General features: G+C 46.4%; 1 protein-coding gene across 8 annotated transcripts in view; it reads left to right on the forward strand.

Annotated features, from left to right (window-relative positions):
- Positions 1–13763, forward strand: part of meis2a (Meis homeobox 2a) — a 79196-nt gene that overhangs the window by 28344 nt on the left and 37089 nt on the right. For 7 of the 8 annotated variants that reach the window (XM_068579748.1, XM_068579752.1, XM_068579751.1 and 4 more), the window contains exon 8: positions 5160–5305. In XM_068579748.1, coding sequence (XP_068435849.1) covers positions 5160–5305 — 146 coding nt within the window. The remainder of the gene's footprint in view (positions 1–5159; positions 5306–13763) is intronic. The other variant, XM_068579749.1, reaches the window with a different exon arrangement.

Here is a 13763-nt window from a genome sequence, read left to right on the forward strand (position 1 = left end):
CCCACCACCTCCCTCCTTCCTTCCCTCGCTGCCTTTCTTACTGCCTGACTGCCTCGCTTCCCCACACATAGAAAAAAAACATCTAATTAGAAGCTCTTATTCCACTTCATTTAAGGGAACACTTAATGATGTGTTTTTGGGTAGAGACAACTACGCATTACTTCTCATGCAAAAGGAACCACTCAGTCGTTGCACTCAGGATGCAGATACAGCTGTGTTTGAGAAGGAGGTTTGTCCTCATTTCTGCTGGGTGTTACGGCTATTGAAGGACAGAGGGAAATGTGGTAGTCCACTCTCCTTCACCTTCAGCCGGTGTCCTGGTGGTAAGAGGGGGCAGTAAAGCGGAGGCGGGTAGTGACATCTGAGTTTGGCAGGGAGACTCGCTGAAGGAGAGAGTTTGTTGTAATTGCTCTGACAGGTTTTAGGGCTGTTAATGACTCCGGCCTGAGCGCTACCAATTTGTCAGCATGCTTGCTGTTTACTAAGCTGTTGTTTTATGGTCCAGTGCAAGGGGCTGCTGCTTGTTTAAGCACAGATCAGGAAATAATCAGCGTAAAACACTGGCTGCAGTGGTGCAGCCGCACTAAAACAGTTCCGTCTCGAGCCCTCATCTACTGTATGGATCTGAATGAGCGCACTAAACCATATGGCCTGTGGTCACACAAGGACATACGAACACACATGATGGGTGACTTGCTGTTGGAAATTGGACGCTCAAGTGTGTGTTTTATCATTAAAGGGATTACGTTCTACTCGTTAGCACTTGTCTGAGTTGTATGTTAAGGAGTGCGAAGCATATTGCTTAGCATGCAGTTATAGCCTGAAGACCTGTAATCCCCAGTCGGCACGGAGCAAAAGAGGGCCGGCCATTCCACTAGTGTGAATAGAGCCTCTACGTGTTTGTGTATGTGTGTATGTGAGAGAGGTTGTGTGTGCGTCAAGAGCATGTGGTCTCAGAGCCGGCAAAGACCCCTTCGTAAATCCATAGTAAATAAAAGGGGTAACCAGACGGACAAAAGAGGAGCCCCCACTGCTACTCTCATTCGCTGCCATTTGGGGGACTGAATGTGCTAAACGCCGCTTATGTTGGCAGAAAAGTTGTGGAGAAAAAGAGGGGAAAGGGAGGCTCTAAATCCCCCTCTTCTTTTCTCTTCATTCTCTGTGTCCAAGCCTGCAGGGCTGGAGGTGGTTTAATAGAAGGGTGTTGGAGGGAGGTTTGGAGGGTCACTATGGTGTGCTAAGGTAGGCCAAAGGAGATCCTGCGACAGCGAACCTCTTAGCTTCTGTTCTCTGTCAACTTCTCTTTCCTTCTGACTCGCCTCATGAGTTCCTCTCTTCTCCTCATTTGGTTGAGCTCGGGTCAACATGCCTGACTAGTTTGGGCTGACAGGGGTTGTGGGGGGTCTGTTGTAATTAGTCACTTTAACCACAGCTTCCATAAGCCGCTGCCTCTACACTCTTTGCTTCATTACCCTGAAACAAATGCCGGGGCCTCCCAGTGCAAAATCACTGCCTTTAGAATAATTCACACAACATCTACTGCTTGTCTGGAGGCTTTTCAGTAGGTGTATTAATAGTACGCAGGACCAATAAGTCTGAAGTGTTATTTGATAACTAACCATGACTAGTGGGTTTGAATGTTTTCCAACTATTGACAAGTCATTATTCATTCATGCATGGGTATATCGGAATGGTGGAGCAGCAAAGGGAGGGCGTACTGATAGTGCTACAATATGTGTTACTTGCGGCTATTTCCATAATGCTTCCAGGGCTGACTGGACCCCAGTGGCTCCCTTAGGGGCAGGGTGCCTTCCAGACATGAAGCACGATCTCTAGAGTCATTAGGACTCCTCTGAGTCCTCCTTACTCTCCGGACACACTGTAGGACACTTTGTGCTAAACCAGTTCTTTGTGCAGGAAATCCTGAAGCGACCCTGAATGTGCCAACATTAGATAAGCAGAGTTTCAGTGTGTTTACAGTCCTTTCCCAACCCCTTAATGAGCTCAGCCCTGAGACCAATTTACTCTCAGGGAGATATATCTGAATGCATTTTTAATAACCACCCACTGGTGAATAGAGAGGGAATGTATGTAAGCGAAATGTGCTCTTGGACTTCTGCTTGTTTGTTTGTCAGTGTTTTCCTTCACTCCCTCGTCCTCATTGCGTCTGGTCATTGTCTTCCATCGCGCCTGATTACACCTTCTTGGTTTCTGTGCGTATGAAAATAGGCACAAACTTTCATTGCAAGCACTTTAGCTCAAGATATTGATATAGTGGGTGAGGGAGAAGGCGAGAGGAGGAAAGAGCGAGGGAAGACAGACAGAGACCGGGGAGAGAGTGGGGAGAGACGGAGGGTGTGGGGGGCTGTCTTTTTTTTTCCGTCTCCAAGGGCGCTGCTTTTCCAAAAGTGCCTGGGGCTACACTCCAGCACCTCGGCTCCCCTAGGCCTTTCGGCTGCCTCCTAATAGCCAACCCCCATCTGTGTCACATGGCCAGATGATGGGACGCTTCCCCCTGCTCTGCACTTTTTTTTTTCTTCTTGCTTTCCCTATTTTTTTTTCAGAGTGCACATCCACACAGGTTAGAATGGCAGAGTTGCCAGGGAACAGTCAGAAGCCATTAGCGTTTGGGACAATTTGCCCTGCAGCGTTCCTTCTCTTGCTCATAAGAAAAGAGTGGGGGTGGATGCAAAGCACCAGCTCGCCTTTAGATGTAATGAGGTTGTGCAAGTTGGGTCTTCTTTATTCTTTTTCTACTCCTTCTTTTCTTTCCCCTGCTCCTTCTTGTTCCTCGTCTTTCTTTCTTTGTTTCTATCTTCACGCCCTTTGTCCACACTTGATTTTCCGATATAGTCTATTTAGAAATCACATGTTTCTGCACATACATGTATATATAACTTCGAAACAACTATAAATACTGAACACAACATGTGTGCTTAAATGCCACACGTCTGGTCTGTGCACTCATGACAGTAGCCATGTGCATGTGAGAGAAAGACAGAGGGAGAGAGGAGCTGAAACCTTGGAGTCTGGTTTCACCCTTGCGGGCTAGGGGCAGGAGGCAGCGAGCATGCTGGGTAATGAAGTGACAGGTCAGTCTGTAAATACGCACGGGTCGCTCTGGCCCTGGCCAGGGGGGAGGCTATCGCATTGCAGTGAAAATGGAAACGTCAATAAAATTAATCTGCCAGCCTTTTGGCCACTGTGTGGTTCCATTGGCTGAGCCTGACTGCTCACAGCAGGAGAGGGATTTGGAGACTAGCTCGAAAATCAACACACAACCTAGCGGCACACAAACAAACAACTAAACTGTGTATCAACATTATTCAGTGAAGCTCAAAAGCACAGAAACAAGGGGAGGGTGGTTAAAATTCACAGCTCACTACTTGTTGTTATTGAAGTTTGGAAGCAAACTGGGGGAGTTCGACTTGACTTCCGTCTGGGTCGCATTTCTCAGGAAGCCCCTCACAGCCAGGGTACGGCTATGGCCAGACCAAAGTTTATTGTTTTAGGCTTTCCTGAACAAGGATTCGTACTTAGCCTGGGATTTACGGCATTTGCCACTAATGAATGCCCATTCTACAATTACAACACCCCTCGTCTGTGTCCCCATTCCCATATGTCCTTCAGAGGGGCCGTTGCTTCTTTAACTTCACACAGGGAGCGCAAAGTCGGCACTTCTCTGTTTTCCTCTTTCGTGTAGCTCTGCGCTAATGATGTGGAAGGAAAACACTGTGCACAGAAAGAAAAGAAAGACAGAGAGAGAAGAAAAAAGAAAGGGAAAAACGAGGGGGAGGAAAGGGAAAGTAGGGAAAGTAGTTAGAAGCGAGGGCCCCTGCTGTCCTTGTAGTCTTCATTTATTTTGCATTTGATTACACTGTCGGATCCTTTTTCTTTCCCCCTTTTTAATGTTATTAGTTCAAATATTTATGCGAGATTAAGGCCTGTATAGGTGCTTGTGATTGATGCCTCCCCAAAAACAGGAGGACATGCGAGTCTGAATTTTGAGAATGTCAGGGTCCTTCTCTGCCTTAGTGGAGGAGTTTTTCAGATACATAATTTAGATGCCCTCAAGGAAGGCTTTCAAGGCATTTGTGCCCGGGGGCAAGAAAAAATAACTATGACTGTTAAAAGTAAATCACTTTTGCTAATGCACAATTAATGCCGGGGAAGAGGAACAAGAAAAAGGCAAGGGACAAAGATGGAAACTTCGATTTAAAGGAGAAATCGTGCCTGGGTTATGTGCATGTTTTCCTTCTCGAAATCAAACGCTGACGGACATTAATGCAGGCGAAGCCGCCGCTGGCCTGTCATGCTAATCTTCTGGCGGAATGGGGAGGGGTTGCTGCAAGGGAAGGGAGTGGGAGAGGAGGACTAAAGGAGCCGGGCTCGGGGTGGGGTGGGGTGGGGGAGGCCGGCGAGTCCATTATGTGCATCGAAGTGCAACAATGAACCACCCCAAATCACATCCCTATTTTAATACTCATGTGTCTCAACTGGATGCCGTGATTTATCAACTCCTTTGAGTTTTGTTTGTATGGGAGTGTGTGTCTGTGCACGCAACATGATTTACGAATGTACTGTATGTCCCTAGCATAGCTCCTTCCTGTCCCCTTTGGCTCTCTTCAAAAGATGAAAAAGAAAATGCTCTACATTATGTCAAGCATGCAAATTTAATTGAATTAATGACATGAGTCCGAGCCTCCACTGTACTTGAAGGCTCCTCGTCCTTTTTTTTGTCATCTCGCTTTTTTTCTTTCCTCTTCCTTCTACTGTAGAACTGGAATGAGGAATCTAGTGTTCCATCATCCAACCATAATATTACAGTCATTAACCCCTATTCCCCTCTCCCGGGCTCTGGGGTATAGAACAATTCTGCTAGGCCTCTGCGTAAACCCCTCACTCGCTGTACAGGCCTTCCTCTAAGGCCATTTAAATCCCCCTACCTCCATATCTTCACTCCATAACTCTTTGCTGCGGCGATTCTCTAGGCCTCAGTGTAGTCCATTTATCCATTTTTCACAAGCCTTAAACTCAAGCTTTGGCTGCTTGTACTTCTGTTTCAGCTCGGAGAATTTTTAGATCATATTGTATTGTTTTCTGAGTCACGTATGGGATGTCCGGGATGTTATTTAACCCAGGGTTTTGTTTCCGTCCAGGAGATGGCTTAGACAACAGCGTTGCATCGCCTGGCACAGGGGACGACGATGATCCGGACAAGGATAAGAAGAGGCAGAAAAAGCGTGGCATTTTCCCCAAGGTGGCCACTAACATCATGAGGGCGTGGCTGTTCCAGCATCTCACGGTAAGAGCAGCCATTACTTTTGGAGATAAACTAGTAGGAAAACAACCCAGATTGAAACACACACACACACACACACACACATTGAAACACACACACACACACCTGCCACATAGTCGTTACTGAGGAAGCATGGGTGAGTGACGGCTGTACCGTGATGCTCACCTGTCAGCCACCTGTCAGATGGACACAGTGACCAGGTCAATCTAATCAGTTTGGACTGTTTGCTCTGCTCAGCACACTCTGAGAGGGAGACGGCCCAACAATCCATGACATTTACTCCAATATAAGATGTGCTGTTTGTTTGGCCAGAAGAAGAAGTTTTTTTCTTTTTTCTGGGGCAGATTAAGAGAAGGAATGGTTGTTAGTTGCGAATGATTGTAAGTGAAAAGGTGTCTAAAAGATTTAGGTCGAGTACACATTATCTTGTTATCCTTAACAGTAACTCCTGGTGTAAAGATAGTTCTGGGTTCAAATCTCTAGACCGACAGCTCTATTATGTCTTTAAAAAGGCATCTTTTGTACTGTAGTGAAGACTTAATCTCTTAAATAATCCGGTTGACTTGGTTTATGTTTGAGGTTGAGATGGCACATGCTAAAATATTTATATTCCAGAGCTGAGAGGAAATTGTTTGTTTGCCAAACAGTTCAGACAGACAGCTCTGACACTGGCTCATTCACTTCACTCAACACAGTGATGCCACATGGATTAAATATTCAAATGCAACAGTAATTCAAACCTGGGTGGTAAAACCAACACTCTTTGCTTAGCTGTTTTCTGTATGCGTCAGTTCACTTTTGTGTCTGTCTATTGGTGTGTATCATGTATAAGGGGACGGACCACATGTCCCCCTCACCCTCGCTAATGTCAGGACATTATCAGAACATCAGGCTGTATTGATTTTGCAACACAGGTCAGATTTCAGGAGGAGGTGGCCACGCCACGCCACATAAGCTGCTCTCTGACCACGGAGCTCCTTGTCCCATAGATGGAGGGGAAGGGAGGAGTAAAAGAAGAGAGAGAGAGAGAACGTAGAGAAGACTTAGTTTAGAGCTTCAGCCATATTTAAGCAGGTCAGGTGGCCCCTTTAACCCCCCCCCCTCCCTCCTTACCAGTGCCCACCCCCCTGCCCAAAGCCCCTGTACCCTGATTACCTAACCAAAAGCCCAAGTAATGTGTGGCCAGCAAATACGGCCTAATTGAAAGGGCTGTAAATCCATTACATATTGGTCAGGGATAATCAGGAGTGCTTTAATCACTTTTATCTATTCAGGAGCAGTGAAGCTGCAACAGCAAAGCCCTGAGCCTCGCAGGCCTTAGCGGCTCCACCACGCCAGTCTGCATGCTTATTATTCTCATCATTATCAAAATGACTTCACAGCTGTTCACAGCTCCATCGCTCCCTGACTGGAGACCTCTCACCAAATCGCGCAGATCAGGCTTCATTCAGAGGCAGAGGGCGGGAGGGAGGATCAACTTTTTTTTTTTTGCTTTGTGTCCTTTCACTCCAGTGAGCTTGGAGTAGAATGTCTTGTTTGTGTATGATGGGGTCAAACAACAGAGGCAAAAGGTTTTTATTGAAGTGGAATTTATTGTATTTAGGTTTGTACTGTATGCATGCGTTCATATTGCCATGCACAAATTGCAAGAAAACACGTAATGTAAGTTAAGTTCTTAATGAAAGCTTCACACAGCTTCAGCACTTGCTTCTGCAAAAAAAGAAAGACAGAATGACACATACAGAGCTTTTAGAAGAGCCAACAATTTTCTTTAGAATTGTTTTAAAATTGAATTGAAAGAGTGGAAAGGAAAGGGGGGGGGTCATTTTTCAAAGAGCTGGTTAATTCAGGCAGAGCTTTCAGGGCCCTCTTTTTCTCTGTCCTGCTCTCCTTTATCACATCCCCTGCTTGTAGATGTTCTCTCCAATCTTTATTTGTTTCTTTTGTGTAAAGCCCTGGCCAGACTTGTACAAATAATAATCCCTCCCTTTTAACCTGCCTCCATTTCTCTACTGAGGAGGAGGACTAATTGAATTATCCCCCTTCTCACCATCCAATTCTCCCACCCATAAACTCTCTCTCTCTCTCTCTCTCTCTCTCTCTCTCTCTCTCTCTCTCTCTCTCTCTCTCTCTCTCTCTCTCTCTCTCTCACACACACACATTAGCCATTCTCCTTTCTTTTAATTTGTTAAGCAAATGTATTTGCCATTGCTGGATGCGTTTGTGCAAGGGTGAATTCTTGGGGACTTTGGCCCCTGAATGGCCTATAGCGGCATTCTGCTATTCATGCATTCATTAACTGAGGGGTGAGGAGTGAAAGGAGCGGCCTTGTATTTTCCTCAAACTGCGGGGCCAGCATGGAGCTCCTCTTCTATGAGCCACAGGGGTCTCTCTACATATGTTCTCAACATCCAGCTATTGTCACATCTTCTGAAAAGCTCAAAAGGACAGGACCCCCCCTTCACACACAGAAAAACAACACAGGCCAATAGTAACAACTGTTGGCTTTTGGATTCAGTATAACAAAATTGCCCTCTCTCCTCCCACCCTCCCTTGCTTCACGCTGACCTCACACTCTCTTGGGAGAAATCACAAGATGGTCTTCTTCATGACAGTCACTTATAGAAAGTAACCATCAACCATACCATGCCAACATTCCCGCTGAGGGGAAAATACAGATTTTGGCTTCATCGAGACCTTACAAAATATGCAAAGATTCCACAATTACTCTGTGGAGAATGTTGATCCCATATGCACATGCACTAGAGAGCACGTGAGCTGGCAACCTTAAATGCCCCATCTGTAATTGGCAAATGGCAGGACAGATCAGCTGGTGTTAGCTGGCAGAAGGGTCAGACTGTCTCTCCAGTCCCTCCTTCTGTCCTCACTCTCTTTCTCTCTCTAATACCCCCTCCCTCCCCAGGAGGTTCTGGATGTCTTCCAGCCACATTAGTGAAGGTAAATCCCAGACTGTTGGTGTAAGCTTTTCAATACTACGGGGAGATTATGTTATCAGAAAGGTAAACTTCACTGTGAGGGGTACAATTTCTACTGCACTTTAAAAGCATGGACCACAAAATGCAGAAGAGGAAGAGAATAGGTAGATAGAGGGAGTGTAAGATAGAATAAGAGAAGGGAAAATACTGTGTGACAGGCCAAGGAATAAAAAGGAAGGGATGTTTTTCTTATTCTTACACAAGGTGATGGCCTTTTTTGGGGGGCAAAGCAAACTCTGAAACCGACAATTAGCTCCTTTGCGCCCCTGGCCTTCCTTCCCTCTCACCCCCTGCTAGCCCCCTGCTAGCCCTGGATCACCCCTGTAAAGACAAGGGTCGGCCACGCAATGAAAACAGGAAGCACTCCGATACAAAGATACCACTCTGGGCTCTGGCCTTGTCTTTTGACTAGTGTAAACCCTTAAACACCTATGAAAATAAATAGGGGACCTGAGGAGCAAACCAGGCCAGTTTAGGGCTGGCACACGTGTGTGTGTCTTAGCTAGAAAAGAGGGAGGGAGAGGGGGTGAGTGGTCAGTCAGATGAGTAAGAAGGTAGCCCTCTCAAGCATCAAGCGTCTCAGGTTTTGTGCCGGGCCACCCTTTGGCCCGGGTGTTTGGGGGAAATTCTGTTAAGCTGCTAAGCCAGGTGTATTGGTCCCCTGGGTTCCTTGAAAGGAAGTGATATATCCCTTGGTCATTTGGAGAGTCCTTGGACTGTGAGCAGTAGAGCTATATTCAGATGAGAAGTGTTTTATGATTACATGGCATTTAGAAATAGTTATACGCACAATCCATCATTGTCTTTTATCCTTGGCAGTGCGTCAATAAGTATCGACTCACACACAAATATATTATTACATCTATCATAAGGGAATGTATATATATATATATATATATATATATATATATATATATATATATATATATATATATATATAGATATAGATATATACCTGGAAGAACACTCACAGCAGCTCAGAAGACGCCACGTTAATACAGGCGTTAACCAGAGAGAGAGGACACATCACACTTTGTGAGGAGATGAGTGCGTTGTGCCGCAAACATCATTAGACACTAGTGACAGTGGTCCCCCACACCCACACCCCAGCCCAACATAGCATTAGTCTCCATGACGACAGGGTGTCATCGTCAGGTCGAGCCCTCCTAGCCGCTCTCTCGACCGCTCTTTATAGATGCACATAAAAGAGCCAGCTCGGGTCATTCACAAGACATGAGCGCAGGCAAGGCCAAACCCTGGCAACGGATGTTTGTCCCACGCGATAAACAAGTGTACAAGTCCATCCCTCCAAAAGAGAGGGCATGTTGTTGGAGTAGACTAAACAGTCAGCTCTGTCGGATCCCCGGTTTTGTTGAAGCTCCTCTAGTCCTTCTAATCCTGGTGTGTTGTTCCAGCGCGAGTAGCATTTAACTGGTGAAGACACACATCTGCAAACAGTTTGGTATACCCAAGCCCTTTCTCCTTTTACACTGAACTGCTGAAAGCTGTTTCTGCCGTAGTTGCTAGTGCGGTCTTTTCAGTATACATGGCCAAATAATTGGCCATACATTTTTTAAAAAGTATAGTTTGTTAGTGCACTTCCATCAGTTTGAAAAGTCAGACATATTATAAAGAGACAACTGTGTGTCAGTGGTTTACACTGTTTGCTTTTCACCTTCTTAGCTTGTTGTGAGTTTGATGAAGAGAGGGTGGAGACAAAGCCGAAGAAGGGAGGGGGGTAAGAGCAAGGGTGAGGAGGGAGTAAAGAGGGGGCTCCTAAGGGTCACAGAGGTGGGAGCCTGGAGGAGGCCCACACACTAATCTGTCATGTGCTCGTTTGCCTCGAAGCCCAAAAGTCAGCTCTCCAGTCACCCGTAGCAACCCAGGCGACGGTTTGGTTCACTGCCGCTGCCCAAAAGTGTGATTATCAGTGGGAGACGCAGGAAAAAGAGTCATCACATTACTTTTGTGACAACACCGATTGCTTTGTGCGCGTGTTTACAAAACAGGCGTTAGTGACAATATGACAGGGTAGTTTGGGGATGTTTAGCTCGGGACACATTGAAAGTCATTGATAATGACTCTGAAGGAGATCTTTGGGGGTTGTGGGGGGGGGGGGGGGTTGGGCTAGCTATTGTCTAGTCACTGTGTTCTAATGTTGCTGCTCAGCGACCCTGGAAAACAGAGACACAAGCCACCTCAGCCTGCCATCTGTTCGTCCCCAGCCGGGCCATCACAGAAGGGCTCCAACAGCATGGAGACCTCACATGGAAAGACGCTCAGACCCAGACACCCCCGACACGACAGTGAGAAGATGCTCATGAAATTCTTTATTTTAATCAAGAATCTCTGTTTCTTTGTCAGGACGCATGAACAAATTACCCGCACCCCTTCTTTTTTTTTTTTTTATAGAGTGAGAGAGTGCAAAAACACAAGGAAAGCTTAGAAGGGGGATACAGTGACTGCCAATTTTCACAGGCTGTATAATTATATGACGGGCCGCATCGACTTTGCCATCGTGCGGTAATTTCCCAGTGTTAGTGTGTCACAGCTCTGTGGCTGACTAAAGCCTTGTTTACAGTGTGCTTTGGCATCGTAGGTAGCCGTTCCAGATGTTTAGTGTTATTCGTAGCCCTAATTCGTTTCATGCTCCGACATCAGACCTTTACACTTTGCCCCCTAATCCAGATCTGTCATAGTTCCACTTCAAAGCCAACTAACCCCACGTGGAATCCACTGACATATAAAGCATGGCACATTAACCTTGCATACTATACAGTCTGTGTGTGCTTGTGAAAAAAGTAGACACGTTTGCTGTTTCATTCCCAAAGGCTTGTTTATACGATTAGCATCGTGCTATTGTGCTCGTGGAAATGCAGCGATACCTGCACAACCCCAACATTTCTCCTCCCACTATCTCACTTTTCATGGCTCTTTTCCTCTCTCCCCGTTAATTTGCGTTCCTGGTGTTTGCATCTTAATGCAGGTTGTTTAATGAAGGAGCAGAAATGAGTGCTTTCGCTAAGGGACTGTTTACGTCACATTCCCGCTGCATGGCGGTGATTAAGCGATGTGCATCTCCACAGTGTTTGCCAAAGAAAAAAAGAGTAACCTGCAACATATCCTCCAGTAAAACAGCAGCAAGGGAAAACAAAGTAGGAGAGTGTATGTGCATTTAAAAAAAAAAGACGTGCACAAGGAGAGACCCGCCCCCCTCCCTCAAAAAAACATGCACCAAGCTGAGGAGACCCCTTTAAGGGCCTATGCTCCGCTTCGAATAAGCCCAAACTCGGCACCGTTTGCCTGCCTTCAGCACAGCAGCGCAATCCACTGCAGCTGTAGTCATAACACTGATTCGTCGGCGAGGACCCGGCTGAGCTCACTCTATGGGAAGTAAGGCTGAATGATGTCATGTGTAATAAGAGACCCCCGCAAGGTAGTCTGCGATAGTGTATGCGCACCCGGTGGAAAACCAAGGTTATTAAGATGGTGGTAGCTGATTCTCTGCCGTTTTCCCTTTTCTACACTTTTGGGGTTATCTTACTCATAACAAAATGTATAAGAGGATTTTGGTTTCACATCTTACAGCTAGTTTCCTTAAATTACCCCTTAGCCTTCCAGGGGTACCGCCCTGCAGGCGAGCCTCATCCCCCCACGGTTGATTGCGGGGTTGTGGCAAGCGCTGCTAGAACGGTGGCTGCTGCATGCTGGGGACCATTGAGGCCAATGAGATTCTGCTGCAGGCCTCCAAGCTGCCCCAGCGTTGCTTTGATATTCATCTCACACCAAGAGAAGAATAATGCAAAAGGGAAAAGGAGCAGCACGTGTGGAAACGGCAAACCAGGCTGAAGAAGGGAGGGAGGCTCAGAAACAGAAAAGGAATGGGGATGGAGGCATTGAATAGAAATCAAAAACAGACCATGTGTTTCTCTGTTTGGTTTGTCATGGGACCCTGGTTGCACCAATTCCCACTCCTGCCATTTTGTGTGATTTTTCTCCCCTTCTATCCTACCCCTCTCGAATGCATGCTTTTGTTTTGCCCAGCCCAGTCCAGGGGCAGTAGCGGGATTCCTGCACAGTGGGGTCCTTATAACTGGGAGCCATGTCTCTTGTTCTCACCTCTTCCCCCTACTTCCTCACCTTTTCATTTTCCTCCCCATTGATATCCTCTCTCTTTCCCTCTCTGAACATATGGACTGGTTTTTAAGAGGAGAGCCCAGTCCACATCAAAGACTGAGGCTGAGCGGGTCAATTTGTTGCTCCTTTCCCCGACTCTTCCCCCTCCACTAGCCTCAGTGGACCCTCCTTGCACCGCAGCAATTTACCCAGAATGCTCCATTGCTCAAGCAGTTCTGCCTCGCATATATTGAGCCGTTAGTGTCTGTTCTCCACGTAGAGCCGACCTCATTCACTTGAAACCTCTGAATTTCTCTGTAGCCACAACCCCAAGATCATGTAAGGCTATACACACGAGCATGTGTGATAGATAGCAACCCTTGTATCAAAAAATAGCTGCACCACATGCTGATAAGAAAAAGCAGATGGGTAGAGGAAGAAGAGAAGCAAAGAAAGAAAATCAAATAAAAAGAAAAAAAATAAATATATATGAATCCAAATCTGAGCAGAGCAGGCCTTGGCTCCAGATGTGAATCTCTCTGAATATTGATCATGAGCAAAGCTAGTCCCCTATATCCCTAGGCCTGACACACAAAGCACCTCTCTAAAGCCCATAAACCAGCTTGTACAATTATTTAGATATAGAGGGCGACAACAGCAGTGTATGCCTCCCAAGCCGAACCTCCTCCTTGGCTCTCATCCTCCTACTACTGCTCCTGCTCCTCCTTTCGCTCTTTCTCATCCAGCATGAAGATGATAAAATGTAAAAGGGGGGCAAATGTGTAATTAGCCGCACATTTGTGAATCCTCCTTAATGTTCATTACTGAAACCAGGGGCAATTACAAGTTCAAAGGGGTTTAGGGCACCAGCAGCCCGCATAATCAGTCGCATATTAAGCACAGCTCATTTGTCACAGCACGCACATTTGTATGTGCACACAGAAACACACATGCATACTGTCAGAGTTGAGTCATAGACCGGCTGACAGGCATCAATTTCTTTGCAGGCACAAATCTCAGCCTGCCCAAGGCACAGAGTTAGGTCGCCCAATCCTCTTACGCTCTGATTCTTTGTTTTCACTAGACAACAGCAAACACCCGCCGACACCTTCACCTTAACTCGCTCGACACACTGTATCCTACTTGCATTCATCCTCTTATAGGTGTCCTGCTTGCTCTTACAATCCCTGCCACCACCTATCCTGCCAGGTCTCCATTTTACAGCTTATTTTCTGTGTCTTGCTCCTCCCACCCGGTCGTGTCCCTGCAACACGTGACAGTGTGTGTTTCATGTCTGTCCCCGGAGGTGTATCTCGGTTACCTTTGGGGCCGGGTCACAATGGCTAATC

Source organism: Clinocottus analis, unplaced genomic scaffold, assembly GCF_023055335.1.
Source record: "Clinocottus analis isolate CAN_PGR_092001 unplaced genomic scaffold, fCliAna1.0.p SCAF_17, whole genome shotgun sequence".
Taxonomy (NCBI): Eukaryota; Metazoa; Chordata; class Actinopteri; order Perciformes; family Cottidae; genus Clinocottus; species Clinocottus analis.